The sequence below is a fragment of the Adiantum capillus-veneris genome, chromosome 17, assembly GCF_014529385.1.
Source record: "Adiantum capillus-veneris isolate H3 chromosome 17, ASM1452938v2, whole genome shotgun sequence".
NCBI lineage: Eukaryota > Viridiplantae > Streptophyta > Polypodiopsida > Polypodiales > Pteridaceae > Adiantum > Adiantum capillus-veneris.
Window position 1 is genome coordinate 100,050,321 of NC_140947.1, and position 18,581 is coordinate 100,068,901.

Sequence of the window (18,581 nt, forward strand, 5' to 3'; positions counted from 1 at the left end):
GCAAGGACTTTATACACAGAAGTTAGACACGTAATTGGTCTCCAGTTACCTAAGTCCTCCTTCATCCCCCTCTTATGAAGGTCTGTGTCACACACGAGCTATCGGATATAGGAGGAGCTTGGACGCACACCGTGTCACATGCGAGAGGACAAGGTAAAAGTTTTAAAATCAACTCTTTCCTAGCAGCGAACGGAAACAAGCGGCATGGTTGGACATTCGACTCTGTCGTGAACAAGGAGAGGGCGAGAGCTGTGAGAGATCTTCCCGAGTGGATGTCCCCTGCAGGCTGGTGATGGGCAAGGGGGTCCCTGTGGACTGTTCCGCCCAGTCCTATACGAATTTACATTTTGCCCACGACGTGTGTGACACTCATGAGGGGATGAGGACATACGTGCGAATTTTAGTCTAGACTCTATTTTCAACTGTCTGAGATTTGCCTCTGCATTCCTACAGCCTCTCCACTAAGTACCCATAACACTTCCGTAAGGCGCGGGTGAGGCCATGGCGCTTCTTCGCAGGCTGCTCCTCCTCCTCTTCCTCCTCTTCCTCTCTTTGTTTGCCACTCTCGCTCTCTCTCACCCCCGACCTCTCCTCGTCCTTTCCGAATCCTTCTCTGATGATATCGACAAAGCTGACAGAAATGCTCTCGGCTTGCCCTCAGATGACAAATGGCGTCCCGTCTCCGACACTGCCTCCTCGAGCAGGCCCTCTTCCTACCATTCCCTCACCTCTTCGTCTTCTTGTGAGGCCCCTTATGGCTTTCTTCCCTGCACAGACACTCTCCTTGGCAATCTTTTCCTTCTACTTGCCTATGGGTACCTGCTCCTTACTGCTGCCAAGCTACTTTCTGAAGGCAGTGAGCTTCTACTCACTGTGCTTGATGCTGGGATTATCGGCGGTCTTCTACTTCCCATTCTTGGTGCTCTTCCGGATTCGATTCTCATTCTGGGTGAGCACTCTTACCCACATTGGATCTTAGTGTTATGGCTGTGAGAATTTACTACTAACAGCTGCATTGAGAATGTGTTTGTGGTATAAACGTCTGCATAAGGTGGAACCGAATGTCTTGGTTGGGCATTGCGTATTTGAACCTGTGAAGGATGCAAACCCGATTTGAACATACTAATTGTTGGACCAAGTATCAAACATTCAGAGAAATTGTGTATGTATGTCGCCTCAGCCAACAGTTAAAATTGAGGGATTAATTGGGGTGGTGATGGGGTTTTTGATGGGCTGACTTTGTAAATCTGTTTGCTTTTTTGTTTCTTTTAAGGGGACTGTTAATGCCTCAGATGCCTCCCTTGTTCACTACACACTGCTGCATCTGTGGATCACCCATTCAATGCTAGAGGAAGTGTCATGCGTGCTTAATTTACATATCCAAATCTATGTCTTATTGCGTTGTGCTTGCATCAACTGCGTATTTCTCTACAGCCATCGAGAAGAATGTGGTGAAAATAGAAAGGTGCTCTAAATGCCGAATTTTGTCTTTTGAAGATCTGTAGATACCTTGTTGTCACTGGCCAGGAATGTGCTGTTGCTACATTCTCTTATGCTCGGTTGCTTCTCAACGTTGCTTTGAAGAATACAAGGAGTTTTCTTCAGGCTAATCTCACGTAATTCTAAGGCTAGGACATGTCTAAGCTTAGGGGATTGCACCGCTTCTAACCAGGCATCAGCTCCAGGCTGGGGCCTTGATCCTAGATATCAATGTATTGTTCATGTAACCTCAAATAGAAGACTAGCTAAGGTCTCACTCAATTGGCCCAATTGCCTTGGCTGACGTTTTGTTGGTCTTGATTTTTCCCTTCATATAGGCTGTTGATGAACCTTTGGATCTGAAAACCTTTGTAAATCCTTATCAGAAATAGGTTTCTTGCTCTTCTATGATCTCTGCCTTCAAATTTGGAGGAAGTGATGAATAACACATATGACATGGCAGGTTTGAGACCTTTAACTTTTCTGCTGATCAGCCAAAAAGAAGATTTTGTGTTATGGCATAGGTTCCTTTAGCAAATGTGAGTGTAGCGGTGTGAGCGGGATGAAAACACACACAGCGCCTCTATAATGACCCGACACACACTCTTGGGAAGATACACACACACACTATGGGGCACCACTCGGCTTACACAACACACCTGGCAGAGATAGGGAACACACCTCTGGAGTGAGAGGAGAGAGACTATCCACTTGCCCACTCCACACAGAGACACACACAAAAACTCAGCTCAAAAGAGGAGAACTTATGATGTTTAGATACAAATGAGCTTGGGCCAACACCAATGGGGCAAACAGCTCACACAATATGGGTAAAATAAGCCAGATACAATCACAAACTGGAGCAGAAACTTCGCTCATAGGAGAAACTTACATAGAAAAACAGCAGGAAAAGAGTGAGGAATTTGGCAAAATGGACAGCGCCATCGCGTCCGGAACGGCCCAAAACCCCAGTCTACAATGTCAAAGTGCTCAAATCCGACCTCGGATGAGCAGTTTTCGGCCAAAACAGGCTCCAAAATGAGCAAAAACACAGCTGCGGCTGTTCCTCCTCTCTTCTCCACGTTTTTTCTGGTCTTCTCTTTCTTTTTTCAGTTCCCACACTTAGCTTTTTTAGTTGGGCACCCTTGGCCTTTTAGATGATCTCAAACGGACCCCGAACAGGCCAAAAACTGACCTCGCAGTGCATAGTTGTCACCTTTTTGCATCATTCGCACACCTGGCACTCAGCTTTTTTCCAATAATGCACCTCACCATCACGTGAAGTGGCCCCAAAAAAAGGTCCTCATGATGACCTTTCTGCATAATTCTCACAAGCAAACACCCACGTTGTGTCCGTTCTCATCTGCGTGCATATATTGACCTCGTTCGCCCTCCTGACGCCACTAGATGCCATCTGACGCACCTGCTAACCTCACGTCGTTGGCCCGTGGATAGCTTCCTCGAGAAGTTTTACGCGCTACCAACTCCTCCTTATTGTAGAAAAACACAATGGTACTAGTAATGATGAAAATCGATGCACTATGTACATGGTGTCCTACCTGTACACATGTGGGCCCCACGTAACCACCTGGCTCTGGAAAATGGGCAATACTTTATTTGATGCACCATGCATGGGTATGTACATATGCGCAATCCCTTGCTCCAAAAAACTCCTGACATAATTTGCCCATCCCCTAGCCTGCTAGATCATTCATGATCAGCAGCAGCAAAGAGCGATATGAGACTCGCCGCATCACATGTCTCCTCATCCCTCACAGACATCACTCGCTCTTCAGAAAACTCATCTTGCTCCACCATCATCAACCTGGCATGATACAACTTAAGACGCAACCCATTTACCCTTGACTTATGTAGAACACCATCCAGGTTAGCCAGCTGATATGTGCCATTTGGAAAACACTCTACTACCTTGAAAGGGCCTTCCCACTTAATTTGAAACTTCTTTTGGAAGGTGTTGTCCAGCTTACTGTTGTAGCGCAAAACCAAGTCATGTTGCTTGATACCCTTACTTTTGACCTTTTCATTTATCTTTGTCAAAGCCTTATCCTGCATCTGCCCATAATGCTCCAATGCGCTCATCCTATCCAACTGGACCTCTTGTAACTGCAAGAGCCTCTCTTTGAATGCATCACTAGGCCGCCCAAGCAACTTCTCTAACATCTTGACCGCAGGCAACTCTACCTCCACAGGCAATAGTGCTTCCATTCCATACACCAAATGAAATGGAGTAAACCCTGTACCTGTCTTCACCGAAGTACGGTAAGCCCATAATGCACTAGGCAATTCCAAATCCCAATTCTTTCCTTGGTGCTCTGTCACTTTCGAAAGAATCTGTACCAACTCACCATTGAATCTTTCATTCAAGCCATTACACTGCGGGTAATAAGGAGTGGTATGCTCGTGCCTAATCTTCATCTTTGCACATAAAAAATCTAGCAGTTTAGCTCTAAAGCCAGGCCCCTTATCTGAAAGTAACTCCAGTGGCACCCCAAACTTGCAACATATTTCATCATACACAAATTTTGCCACATCCTTTGCAGTGATCTGTTTTACTGCTATAGCCTCTGCCCATCTAGAGAGATAGTCCACTGCCGTCAAAATATAGCTTTTGCCCCTGCTTGTGATACACATCAAACGCCATAATGGTTTTTCGTAGCTCTGGCTTCAACACTCTCTTCCCAAATGCTTGACACCTATTGCAAGACCTACACCAATGGTGAACATCCTTGTGCAAACTAGGCCATACATACCCCTCTTGCAAAATCTTATGCAAGGTGATCTTTAGAGCAAAATGGCCACCACATACGCCTTCGTGATTCTCTTCCAACACTCTGTAAAGCTCCTCCCGCCAAGGTACACGTCTCAACACGAGATCAGCCCCTTTCATGTATAAGACATCACCAATCAATTTGTACCTGTATGCTCTACGCACAAAGCCATACTTCTTAGACTTCTGAATCTCCTTTGGAATGATTCCTGTTAGCAAAAACTCCTCTTCTTGAGCCAAACTTTCCCGGCCATGATAAAGAGGTAAAGTGGTCCTCAACACAAATAGCTCCCCAATCATGCCTTGAGCTGCTTCATGTGCCTCTCCATTTAGAGCACGTTCAATGTGTCTGATACTCCATGCTTCAAACTTTTTTAACAGGCCTTTAATTCTGAAGCACATTTCCTTCAATGAGGTGTTCTTGCTCTTCCACACACCCAACACTTGCTTCACCACTAACAAGGCATCACCTTTTATGCTCAACCTTCGAACCCCATGCTTCAAACAAATGTGTAATCCGGCTTCCAATGTAGCATATTCAGCCTCATTGTTACTATGAGCATCCAATTTGAACCCTCTCTTGCATACTAGCTTCCCCTCTGGATCATAAAGTGCTATACCCCCTGAAGCTGCATCATGGCTCTTTCTGTATGAACCATCAAAGAACAACACATGTGCATTGCTGATCTGTGGCACTTCTTCAACTACCTTTCTCACCACCTCTTCCTTAACAATAAGGGGATTCTCCTTGTAGGTCAACAAATCAGCTAGGGTAGCCCTTGTACTATCTTCCACTAGAAAAGAGAACTCAAACTCTTGCAGCTCAATTACCCATTTCTTCACCACATTTGACATGTTAATACCATTAATTAACTGTGGCAAAAAGGCATAACTCGTCAAGAAAACAAAAGGCCGTGGTAGCAAGTAATGACGAAATCGTCGACAAGCAAATATTACACTAGCCATCACTAGCTCTACTTCCGATAACTTTCTCTCCGCTACCAACTTCACTCGGCTTGCACAATACACTGGCCTCATATAATGGCTGCCCTTCCCCTTTTGCAATAGCATGGCTCCAATGGCATCATCCCCTACTGATGGATTTACATGAAAAACTTTCTCCCAATCAGGAGCCTGCATGGCTGACAACCCCCCTAACACCTCTTTCACCTCTTGAAACACTTCTTCACACTTGTCATCCCATTGCAATGGATCATGCTTTGCCACTTGCTGTAATGGATAAAGAAGCTGCGAAGACAATGGAATAAACCGTGCCATGTACTTCACTTTGTGTATAAAGGTTGCCAATTGCTTCGTACTCATAGGTGATGGAAGAAGAATAATAGACTTCACCTTATCTGGATCAGCCTCAATGCCATTTTCTGACACCATATGGCCCAATAGCTTCACCCTTGGCTGTGCTAGATGACATTTCTTTGGATTTAGTTGTCCTCCACATTCATCATATCGAGCGAATACCATCTGCAGCTTCTCATGGTGTTCAGCCCTACTGCTATAGACACAGAAGTCATCCATAAAAGCTTTAACACAACTACCAATGAATGGTTCCAACACCCAATTTGCTCTCTCTTGATAGAAGGAAGGTCCATTTGACAACCCAAATGGCAATACTGTGTAGCAATAGCAGCCCCATGGCGTAATGAAAGTTGTCTTTGTGCGGTCTTTAAGAGCAATCTTCAATTGAAAATAGCCTGAAAAACCATCACACACACTGTACCTCTCATAACCTGCCACTGAATCCAAGATCTGATCGATGAATGGAAGAGGATATGGGTTCTTCTTAGTGGCTGCGTCTAAGGGTTTAAAATCCACACAAATTCTCCACTTCCCATCCTTCTTTGGACTGACTACAACTGGACTCACCCATTCTGTGGTCTCCACTGGAACTATGAACCCTGCCTTCAATAACTTGTCCACCTCTACCCGCAAGGCTTCCATTTGCTCTTGACCCATCCTTCTTAGCCTTTGCCGCACTGGCTTAGCACCTTCATTCAGCTCTATATGCATCTCTTCACCCTTGAACCCTCTGATCTCTTCATATGAAGTAATGAACAAATCAGGAAAACTAGCCAGCATATGCAAATATATATCCTTCTCCATAGCTGAGAGGTCTCCACTAATCATTTGCGTCATTAATTCCTGCTTCTTTGACAACTCAACTTTGGTTTGCATCAGCCCTTCAATCACTTCATAAGGCCCTTCACTTTCATCTTCAACTTCCTTCGCAAATGTGACTAAACCAATCTCTTGGATTTCTTTGTCCATCAAAAGAAATGCAACATCAACATCCTCATCACTGCTGGTAGTGCTATCACTATCCTCATCTGTCACCGTGGAAGAGTCTTCATCACTAGACTCATCCTCATCTTCATAAAGCTCCTCTAATCGTTTCCTTGTGTCCATATTATAAAGCTTCTTGGTACCTGTCTTTCCATAGAGGCTAATCGTACCATGTCGCCAATCTTGAACAGCTCCCACTGCACGTAACCATGGTCTGCCCAGTATAATAGGATATGCTCCCAACACTGCTGGCATCACATGAAAATCAACCACTGCCTTTGCATCATATGCCTCCACTTCTAAGCTCTTTACAACACCCAAGCATTTTACTTTTTGATGGTTTGCCAATCTGATCCGAAAACCTGACACCCCAGCCACTGTGAGACCCATCTTCTCAACGCATGAGTGTGTTATGACGCATATTTGGGCTTCGCCATCCACATAACCTTGTCCCAAATTTTTCCTTTTATACCACACATCTACTATTGGACAAATGTCTGGTAGCTCGTCCATTGCCAACACCTTCACTGAACCTCTCTCTGGCTCTTTCTCCATTGGGTTAACCATCCTCTTCCACTGTCGCTTTAGCTTAGGCACCATCTCTATAAGCTGCCCAAAAGTAACATCTGCCTTCCTGCTCGTCAGATCCTCCTTCAAGTCATAGCTTAATTGCCCATCCCCTAGTGGAAAATCTGAAACATGAAACTTTCGACGAGCTCTTCTTTTCCTCTTGGCCTTGACATCCTCGCCTTCATGGCTCTTTCCTTTCTTCTTACTAGGACCTGGGGCACTTCTTCCTTCCTTTTCCTCTGTGGTCCTCTTCCCAATAGGCATCACTAATGTATCCTCTAGCTTTGATGCCTTCTCCAAGGTGACTACACTTAGCACTTTTGTCTTTCCCTTTTCCTCCTGGGTCAGTCCACTGGTTCCTTCGTCTCCCTTAATTTCGATGCCATAATCATTTGACCTAGTTAGCACCTGTCTTGGCAATGGATACATGTCTCCCCCCATCCTTGGTGGCTTATCACATTGCGGGCTGATATGACCCAACTCTCCACAATTGTAACATGTGGGCGTCTGCCTCCAAAACCTACCATTGCTTTGTCCAACACCATTCCTAGGCCTTTCTTCACCTCCTGGCTGATTTGCAAACCGCCCTCGACCTCGATTATTTCCCACTTGACCTAGCATGTTTAGGCTGAGATTCTTCATCAAATCTACCATTTGCCTCATGTCTTGCCTTAGCCCATCATCTTGCACTGCTGTAGTGACCACTGCTGGCATAACCTGAGTAGTAACAGGAACCACTGGTTCATGATGAACCCCTGACATACGACCTTGTAAAGAGTCCATAGGCTGAAATTCAGACCTCATGGGCAAAGACTCCACCCCTAACTGACTCATTTTCCTTAGCTTCCACTCTTTGTTCCTTGCTACCTCTAGTGCATCTTCATACGTCCTAGGCTTCTTTAGCTCCACTCTCCAACGTATATTCTCCCAAAGACCAGCCAAGAACCTGTCCTTCTTCATCATGTCAGGCGGGGGTACCTGTGGTGCTAAAGCCTTGCACATTCGCTCCCATGCCAATGAAAACTTTCGTATGTACACATCTACTGGCTCACCTTCCTTTTGTACCAAAGCCTGTACTTCTTGCCACACTTTGTCAGGATCTTCCATCTTCACAAACTCCACTTCCAATCCATGCCTTAGATTGTCCCAACTCAATCTTATCGGTGGATCAGCCATACGCAACTCCTCTTCAAATGCTTTGGACCAAGCTCGTGCATCACTCTTCAAACAAATTTGGAGAAGGCGTAACATTTACGTAGGGTCATGAATCTGGTTGCTAATGCAGGCAACCTCCATCTTTTCCAGAAAGTCCTCCACATCTTCATCACTTCTTCCATGAAACTCCGGATAAGAGAAAGCCATGGCTAGAGAACCCCTTCAAACACACGTGCAAGAACCCAAAACTTTTCACTACCCAATCCCCAGAAACTTCAATGGAGCTCAGCTTTAGATGAGAACAAACACATGCACATCAAATGAGTTTTCATAGTTGATCATCGGAATTACAACAGGCAAAGGACATTCCAGGATCTCTCTCAATCTTCTTGGCCCAAACATAAAGACTATGCGCTGCTGGAAAAAGATCTTCCTGGACACATGAACATTTATCTGAATTCTTTGCGTTAAATGAAAAGGAGTGAACTGAGGGCCATTTTGATCATCCATTAAAGCCAACCATGAAGCTCCCAAGAAGGCACACCTGACTCAACCTCTGATTTTGCCAAAATTTCAGCAGCATAACAGCATAAATGGCTCAAAATACCAAAAAACCAGCCATCATAACTTGGGAAAATTTCGACAGAGTTTCCCCAGAAGTAGAGCAATGAGAATCCAAAATATAGACTGTCTATGTATGCATAAACTGTCAACAATAGAACCCGAGCATCAAGTAGGACTCACTAGTACATAGCCTATGGCGAGGTCACAAAAAGGGTGCTCCAGCTACCTGTATCACCGAAAGGATCTCCACATTTGAGAATCCCCCAGCTCAATAAAACCTCACGCTATCGACCCTCACACGAAGGCTAATGCAAATTGCGTATAGTCAAGTCTCAGAAATGACTATCTTCCAGACCAAGTCTCAGAAATGGCTGGGACTGCCAAATAAAACCATATATGGCTCCACAAATGCGTACAATGGCAGTTTCCACAAGTAACGTACAATCCAGCAGACAATGCGCTCAAATAGGCGCCAAGTGATGCATGCCCACAACAACTGCAAGTGACATCACTGCTAGTATATCACTGTACTCCAGCTACCTGTACCTGTGTTAATCACCTGCACCTGTACCTGTAACCTGTAATCTGTAATCTGCAACCTGCAACCTGTAATCCCGAAGCTCAAAGCTCGAAGCTCGAAGCAGAAGGTACTCGAAGAAGGTCCTCAGTGGGGGCACCAAAAGAATGTGAGCGGGATGAAAACACACACAGCGCCTCTATAATGACCCGACACACACTCTTGGGAAGATACACACACACACTATGGGGCACCACTCGGCTTACACAACACACCTGGCCGAGACAGGGAACACACCTCTGGAGTGAGAGGAGAGAGACTATCCACTTGCCCACTCCACACAGAGACACACACAAAAACTCAGCTCAAAAGAGGAGAACTTATGATGTTTAGATACAAATGAGCTTGGGCCAACACCAATGGGGCAAACAGCTCACACAATATGGGTAAAATAAGCCAGATACAATCACAAACTGGAGCAGAAACTTCGCTCATAGGAGAAACTTACACAGAAAAACAGCAGGAAAAGAGTGAGGAATTTGGCAAAATGGACAGCGCCATCGCGTCCGGAACGGCCCAAAATCCCAGTCTACAATGTCAAAGTGCTCAAATCCGACCTCGGATGAGCAGTTTTCGGCCAAAACAGGCTCCAAAATGAGCAAAAACACAGCTGCGGCTGTTCCTCCTCTCTTCTCCACGTTTTTTCTGGTCTTCTCTTTCTTTTTTCAGTTCCCACACTTAGCTTTTTTAGTTGGGCACCCTTGGCCTTTTAGATGACCTCAAACGGACCCCGAACAGGCCAAAAACTGACCTCGCAGTGCATAGTTGTCACCTTTTTGCATCATTCGCACACCTGGCACTCAGCTTTTTTCCAATAATGCACCTCACCATCACGTGAAGTGGCCCCAAAAAAAGGTCCTCATGATGACCTTTCTGCATAATTCTCACAAGCAAACACCCACGTTGTGTCCGTTCTCATCTGCGTGCAAATATTGACCTCGTTCGCCCTCCTGACGCCACTAGATGCCATCTGACGCACCTGCTAACCTCACGTCGTTGGCCCGTGGATAGCTTCCTCGAGAAGTTTTACGCGCTACCAACTCCTCCTTATTGTAGAAAAACACAATGGTACTAGTAATGATGAAAATCGATGCACTATGTACATGGTGTCCTACCTGTACACATGTGGGCCCCACGTAACCACCTGGCTCTGGAAAATGGGCAATACTTTATTTGATGCACCATGCATGGGTATGTACATATGCGCAATCCCTTGCTCCAAAAAACTCCTGACAGCGGAATTGAAATGTTGAAGATCTAGTTTTACACTTCCACAAAACCTTTACTTTCTTTCCTTGCGTTAATGATTGCTTTTAGCTTGATTGAAGGTTCCTTTTACTTTTTCCCGAAGAGGGAATGAGAGAATGCAATAGAGATGTGTAGAGGGAGAGAGAAAGAGAGAGAACAGGAGAGTGACACCCCATGGGGTCCCAACCAACCCTCTCAAGGGCCCTCCACACCGTTGCCGATGTGGTATTTTCTTTAGATTGCATAAATGGAATGTACAGACAATGCAATACCTCAAGTGCAAACTCTACTTACTTAAATGATGACTTTCGTTGCGGTAGCTCCTAAACACATTCAAAATATCAAAGCTTAAAATGCTTGTTCTCATGTTTTGTCTTTAGGATATCAATGCTTATGTCCATTTTGAAGTTGGCATTAATCAAGCTGTGGTCAAAGCTGTCAGAAACTGGTGAACCTGGCCAGTTGGATGAAATTTGGACTTGTATTATATGTCCATGTCCTTCGCATCTCAGGCAGAAGTAGCCACATATTGAAGTACAATGTGCGATTGTCTTTTAAGTGTGTCTAATGTAGGGAATGCCATGTTCCCAATGCACCTAACGCTTTCAAGGCTTATGCTAGTTCACAGTCATGTTCCAACTAGACTGGTCTCACTGTGTGTTTGTGGGTGTGCAACATTGTGACCTCGGTTGTGGTATTATGGCAGCTTCTGTGGTTTTGCATAGAAGTGGCAAGCAGTGATTTCAGCCATGTGATTTATGACTAGGACTTCCTTAATTTGACACTCAATTCCAAATGTAATGGCAAGGCTGAGGGTCTGATGTGCATGAATATGGCTGGTTCAATACCTCAGATCTTGGGGTTGGTGTGGTGATGGGTGGCTGTAATTATGTATGTTTCTAGCTGATTGTGGCACTGCACATCACTTTCCTCAATAGTCAACCTGCTACTAAAGAGACGGTAGTATTTGCTTTATTTGAGCAAGTGCACATGAAATGCTTCTACTTGGGTCCCTTTGTCTAGGCTAGTGTGTAGTGCTGAGAAATCCAGTGTTTGTAACCTAGTAGAAGGTGCTTGCTAAGATAATGCCTTTTTAACTTGGTTTCTGTTTGCAGTTTCTGGCATAGGTGGTACCAAAGAGGAGGCCCAGGAAGAGGTATTAGTTGGTATTGGGTTGTTAGCAGGATCAATTGTGATGCTCTTAACAGCTCTTTGGGGTAGCTGCCTTTTGCTTGGGAGATGTGATTTGGAGCCTGTGGGTGACAGGCTTACTGCTGTTGACAAGACACTGACTCGCCCTACTGACATTTGGAGTAAATGATTTTGGCCCATTTACATCTGCGGCTTTCGTATTTCACCTTGGAGCTTATCATTTCTGACTATGGCTAGTGGACTATTGCAGGAACGGGAGTTGAAAATGATGAATTGACAACGCTTTCTGCTCGGATTATGATCTTATCTATCATTCCCTATATTGTAGCTCAGCTCTCCATGATGGTCAATTCCTCTGGAAATATTCCTGTACTTGTAGCTTGTATTCTATCGATTGGAGGACTTGTAGCCTACTGTCTTTACCAGGTTGGTGTTTTTGGTATCTGAAAATCCTCTGCTCAAAAAACAAGGGTACTTCTTCATGTTCTGTTGTAGGGCCTTTTAGTGTCATAAGATTTTTAAATGCGTAGAGATGGAGCTCGGGAGTTGGGACTTAACTTCACTTTGTGGCTTCACACTAACCACTCAGTGTACCCCATTTTCGCAATGTTTCTTTTTCATGTTGAGATTCATTTGTTCAAGTTTTGAAAGCTTCTATGAGCTTTGAGGACTTGCCACATTTTTTTTTTTGTGGCTGTTTTCAAAATGGGTCTCATAATGCCGGTTTTTTGTAATTATGCTGTTGAGTCTTTTGTATGGCCCTTGAATAGAGAAAATTTTATCTCCTCAGAGTTATCACAAAAGGAAAATGAGCATTACAAAGCCATTAGCAGTCTTTAAGTAGGGTGAAGGGGGCACGTGTGTAAGCATTATCTTAGGTACAAATGTTCTGGAAGGCAAATGATGTAAGACATCATTGAAGATGATTGCTATAAGCTACAGGTTTATTTAGGCCTCCAGCTTATTTTCGGAGATACATGCAAACTCTTCACATGTAGAGTCTCTACTGTAGGTCTTTAACATGTAATGACACTTTTCTTTGGTTATCTGATGGGAAAAATGATCAACATAGCTTCAGTTTAACATGCTTGCTGTTTGTGAATCAAGTATTGTGTGGGGCTTGACTGTGCCTACTATATTCTATCCGTTATTCTTTTTTTTTCTCTTGAGAGTATGGCAGACCTATGTTCATTTTCCATAACGTTTTCCTGCTATTCTATGGTGCAGATTTTTACTCCCTGGGTCCAGCAACGACGGAAAGAGATAGCACAGAAGATGTTTATGAAGGCTTCATTAATGGATCGTTTCACGCGGGGGCATGATGAGAGAGCTCGTCTGATTGATGAAAGAGGGAACCTGAATAAAGAGTTTGCTGAAACGTGAGCCAATTTTTTTTGTTGGACATGATCAAAGTGTTGCTTTCTAGTTGCACAAGATATCTGTTTTCCTCTCATCTTTCAGTCTATTCCAGTTGTTAAAGACAATTTTTGTGGTATTCATTTTACTGCCCTATTTTTTGGTTCAATCTCTTATAAATTTTGCTGTTAGAGTGGCTACAGGCTATTCAATAAAATTGATGTAGACAAAGATGGGGCTGTTGTGAAGAGAGAGGTTGCACTCATGCTGAGGACGACGCTAGCTCGTGAGAATATAGATGATGCCATGGTCGATCATTTCATGGAAGAATATGATGTGGACCAAGATGACCATATTACATTGACTGAGTTTTTGAATGGTACGGAGAAGTGGTGTAAGGATTTAAAGCTGCATTCTCATAGTACAATTGCCGAACAGAAAAGGAAGGTATTCACTCAGCCCATTGTGTTTGTGAGGACTTAATGATTGCTCTGGCATAATGGTGTAAAAGGTTCTAGTTGATCGAGTTGAAATCCTTGAATTTCTACCCTGTATGGGGAGAGCATGGAACGAGCTTTAAAGCATATAACCGAACTTAGTTCTAGTGTTTATGTTTTGCCTATTCTAGGTCGGTACATAGTAGTTTCTCAGAGTAGTCTTTAGCTTGCATCAGATTTAAGTTGTTCTTTTGTCTTCTGTTTGGATAGTTGTGTGGAGTCTGCATTTTAGGATTAAGTCTTTGTGTTTTCTTATCTTTGTTGTGATTGGTTGTCATTGTTCAACGGCAAACATATAGTGCTAAGTGTTGCTTGTGTCTTGGTTTCCAGCATGAAGGCTATTGGAATGAGCTGTTAGAGCTCGAGCAGGAAGAGGAAGAGGAGGAGGGATCAGAAAACCCACCAACTAAATCTCAAATTATAAGAAGGGCTATTCTACTGCTCATTGTAGGGACAGCTATGGCTGCTGTATTCGCAGATCCATTGGTCGATGCTGTTAATGATTTCTCGTCCGCCAGTCACATCCCTTCCTTTTTCATCTCTTTCGTGTTACTTCCCTTTGCTTCCAACTCAAGCGAAGCTGTGTCATCCATTCTGTTCGCAGCTCGAAAGAAAAAGCGGAATATGTCGCTGACTTATTCCCAGGTGAGTTTTTGTGCAGTCTCACTGCTAATATGTATGTATACATGCATTGATGTATGCTCATGTCTGCATGTGTGTGTGTGTGTGTAGAGTCTTCACTAATACAGAAAAATCTTCATTACCTTTGTCAGTGCTAAAAAAGTGTAGGTGTGTGTAGAGTCTTGAGACTATATACTGCAGAATCCCCATTACCGTTGTCAGTGCCAAAAAATAGTGTAGAATTAGTTAGTAATATATGCTACCATACACACACTTCTTTAAAAATTTTAAAACGACACACACACACACAGATTATAACTTACGCTTTCCTTTTAAAGTGAATCTGGGTTTTTCTTGGATTCACCCTGGGATACATTCATACATATTCATACATTTGTACGTACATCACAAATGTACATCTGTACACACATATACATGGATACATCGAAGACACACATTTATGTGTGTGTGTGTGTGTGTGTGTGTGTGAGAGAGAGAGAGAGAGAGAGAGAGAGAGAGAGAGAGAGAGAGAGAGAGAGCTTGTCTGTTCTGTTGCAGATATATGGTGGTGTGACTATGAACAACACAATGGGCTTGGGGATCTTCTTAGCTGTGGTTTATTTTAGAGGCCTTGTGTGGGACTTCTCCTCGGAGGTGGTGATTGTGTGCCTAGTGGTCATTGTTATGGGTCTCTTGGCATCATTCAGAAGAGTGTTCCCCACGTGGATGGCCGCGATTGCTTTGCTGTTGTACCCTTTTTCTCTAGGTCTGGTTGCAGTTCTAGATTATGTGTTAGGATGGGAGTAAAGCATCCCATGTTGTTTCATTCATTTTTTGGGTTAAACAATGAGAATGAAGGTGAAGAGTGGAAGTGAGCACCAAGGATAATTTGACCCTTTGGTGTGTTGACGATGGTACAAGTTGCCACGGCATTTGCTTGTTCAGATTAATTTCTATACCTCTTGTAAGGAAGTTTTGGCATTGTAATCATGTGCTCAATCTTGTCAATGTGCACCCTGTGTTTTGGCAAATATGCTACTATGCATTTGGACCTCTCCCCCCTCACCCTTCCCTTTTATTCTTTTTTTTTTCCCTTAAAGAAGGGGATTGGGGGGGGGGGGGGGGAATCTGATCCTTTGCATTACATAAAATCGACCATAGGTCCCTATACAAGAGAGACAGGAAAAATCCCTTCCCTTCTATTCTTGTGGTGTTTTATTTAGATCTCTACCCCCTCCCTCTTGCCTTTTATTAATGTTGTGTGATTTATTAACCTAGTGGTCAATGCTGGCTTGGACATCCTTATCGGCCCGCCCCATACCTTGTTGTTTCTTGATACTTATGCATGTGGCAACCAAGCTCTTGGTTGATCTAGTTGTGTTTGAGGGGGGGGGGAACCAATTTACATATGATTATTTCTCCACTTCTTTGTCTGTTTGTTTCTTACCAAATCTTTCCATCATTTGGGTTTGGAGCTCTTGATTGCTTTAGTGGGCACTACGAATTGACATACAATTTGCTTTTCCACTTTTCTTCTTGCATGCATACGGATGGTGGTAAGGTGGCACTCATCCTTCAATCACCATTGTATGACCCATGGAGGACTTGCCTTCCCTTTGTTCATCAAAATGTGTCCTTCAGTGCCGGATGGAGACTAACGCTTGGTGGTGGTGTTTTCAATACTACAGGTGTTGATAACCTTCTTGTGTAGGCCCACAAGGATTTTTTAAATTGTGTGAATGGCACTTTTGTGGAATGGAGGATGAAGCTTTTGATATCGAAAGTAGACTTTTTATGGGAACTTCCTTATAATAATGCAGGGCCTCATCCTCTCTCTAGTGGTTTTTGTCCACCAATGATGTCTCTTTCTCCAGCATTTTCGTTGTGATTTCTCTCCCTACTAGTGCTCCCTCTCTCTTCCGGTGTGCACAACCTTTAGGTGTGGCTACTTGTTTGCCACTATTGGCATCTCCCTTAATCATTGAAATGCACAACGCACTTGGTATATATGGCAACCAAGGCATTGCTTATCATAACTATTTTTCACCATAACTCTTGATTATTAGTCCAAGACTTTATTGTGGAAAATCTTCAACAATTAAGCATAGGCTATGGCATCTAGAGAGGTCCTCTAAAATCAGTTTGAACTTTCCTCACCCCAACTAATGCACTCCTAGAGACAATAATTTCGACAAAAAGCCCATGTAAGTGCGACACATTTCCCATACATGGCGACCAAAGCATTTTCATGCTTAACCTTTTTTTTTGGGCAACATCACTATGAACCATGCATAAGTGATTGCATTTGGAGAGGCTCTCACTTTGTACCCTCTGGAGATTGCTCCTTGCACAAGAAGCTCATCGAGAACTTGTTGGGCTTTTGAAAAGCTCATTGCTATTGAAAACATCCCATCACTTCTTGACATGGATCATTGCCATTTGTAGGATTTCGTTTCAAAAAGTCGATTCTTCCCTGTTGTGTCATGTACTTCTTGGCCCCTCTCAATTGTAGCCAAGCCCATACAAGTTGTTAGGATGAAAAGGGAGGAACACCATGCTTTGGCATCAACTTAACAAGCTTCATTGCTATTGGCTATGCCCATGTTGGGCATACCCTCTCAATAACGGGCTTTAAGAAAATACATCACTTATTCATAGACAATTGAAATGCTTCATGTAAATCTACCAGGGAATCACATGGAGTGGATATATCATTCAAAGCATTGCCGACAATGTCATCTCCTTCTAGAAAGCCTCTTTTCTCAACTTAATGTGCAACTCTATGCCTCCATTTGTGCATCTTAAACCAAAACAAGCTTTAAGCTGCAAACATATGTAAGTGTATTAGGGGAGATTGACTTTCTTTGCATCTGTTTTATCATTGCAATGCTTTAAGCTGCAAACATATGTAAGTGTATTAGGGGGGATTGACTTTCTTTGCATCTGTTTTATCAATGCTTCATTGGCAAGGCCACTTTCCACATAACCTTTAAGGAGCATATTCTAAGATCAATATATGGAAAAGATATCTTGTTGGAAGCTAACTTTGTCTCTTCATGTTCTCTACATTTATTACATGTATCAACTAGAAGATTACTCTTAGCTTTTTTCATTCACCACAAAACCATTCTTTTTAGGTTCAACAACTATGATATCTAAAGGAACAACCTTCTATTGCAACTTGCCAAAGCACTCAAAAGATCCCATGTTCAGCATACCCGAAAGATTGTTGAACGCTTGACATGCTTTGGCGTTGAACCACAATTTTCATACATATCAACTAAAGTGTTGCCAATATAAAGCTGAGTAATGCGCCGATTATGTTTTCTAATCTTTTTACTAGTTTTAAGAAAATCCTCCCAGCTACACTTGGCTAGCTTGAGAAGCAGACTAGTGAAATATAAAGCTGAGTAATGCGCCGATTATGTTTTCTAATCTTTTTACTAGTTTTAAGAAAATCCTCCCAGCTACACTTGGCTAGCTTGAGAAGCAGACTAGTGAAGGCTATGTAAGGGAGCATAAACAAATTGATCACTTTCACCTTGTTCAAGAATGATAGCAACACATACTTTCGTTCTTGAAACTTGCTCCTTATCTTGTCCAAGAATCTTTGCTTGTGCTGGAGCACCAAGATGTCGAATCTTACCTTTCATGTTAGGACAATGATCCTAAGGAGCAAGGCTCAACCTAGGGGGCCAAGGACCTGAGCCAGGGGCTCAGACTGGATCGATGTGGATTGGGGATCCAAATTATGGCTAGAGCTAGGAGCCGGCCTATATATAGGGTGGTAGGACGGTGGATCCGGCATCTCAATCTCCTAGGTCTTATATTGGTATCAGAGCTCAAGGGAAGAGAGAGCTATGGAGGAGGGAAAAATCTATGGAGGAGGGAAAAATCTGCTTGCATGGTGTTGCATGTCCTCTGTGTGTGTGTGTGTGCGCGCGCGCGCGGGCTTGTGCCGTGAAGGACAAGGTCATGGACACAAACTCCTTGGTGGTACATGGCAGATCTAACATGGGCAATGGCTGCGGGAAAGGCCCCTTGTGACCAAGAACGACCTACACAGAATTGCATGGGGGTGCTCTTTATAGAATTGCCATGGAAATTGGAGAAGTTTTTGTGCCTGGCATGCACCATATAGGTGCTCGTAGCACTCGTGGTGAGCAAAATTGTAGACAGCGCAGAAGCCGAACGCTGCAGACGCCATGGTTACAGATTCGTTTTCTTTTTCACACTTTGTGGTGTTATTGGGTTCCCAAGGTTTCCCAAAGGG

The 18,581-nt window shown here is 43.6% G+C and overlaps 1 protein-coding gene across 1 annotated transcript; it reads left to right on the plus strand.

Moving 5' to 3' along the window:
* Positions 1 to 208: 208 nt before the first annotated feature.
* Positions 209 to 15,339, plus strand: LOC147437777 (sodium/calcium exchanger NCL2-like). The gene is made up of 7 exons (XM_086487246.1): positions 209 to 949; positions 11,798 to 11,995; positions 12,085 to 12,260; positions 13,062 to 13,213; positions 13,394 to 13,637; positions 14,018 to 14,332; positions 14,867 to 15,339. The coding sequence occupies exons 1-7, from the start codon at positions 502 to 504 to the stop codon at positions 15,113 to 15,115; spliced, it is 1,782 nt and encodes a 593-aa protein (XP_086343372.1). The 5' UTR covers positions 209 to 501; the 3' UTR covers positions 15,116 to 15,339.
* The last annotated feature ends 3,242 nt before the right edge of the window (positions 15,340 to 18,581 follow it).

Coding starts and splice junctions, on each gene's coding strand:
- LOC147437777 (XM_086487246.1), top strand. CDS start 502: ATGGCGCTTCTTCGCAGGCTGCTCCTCCTCCTCTTCCTCCTCTTCCTC. Junction 13,214..13,393: donor AATAAAGAGTTTGCTGAAAC/GTGAGCCAATTT, acceptor GAGTGGCTACAG/GCTATTCAATAAAATTGATG. Junction 13,638..14,017: donor TTGCCGAACAGAAAAGGAAG/GTATTCACTCAG, acceptor CTTGGTTTCCAG/CATGAAGGCTATTGGAATGA.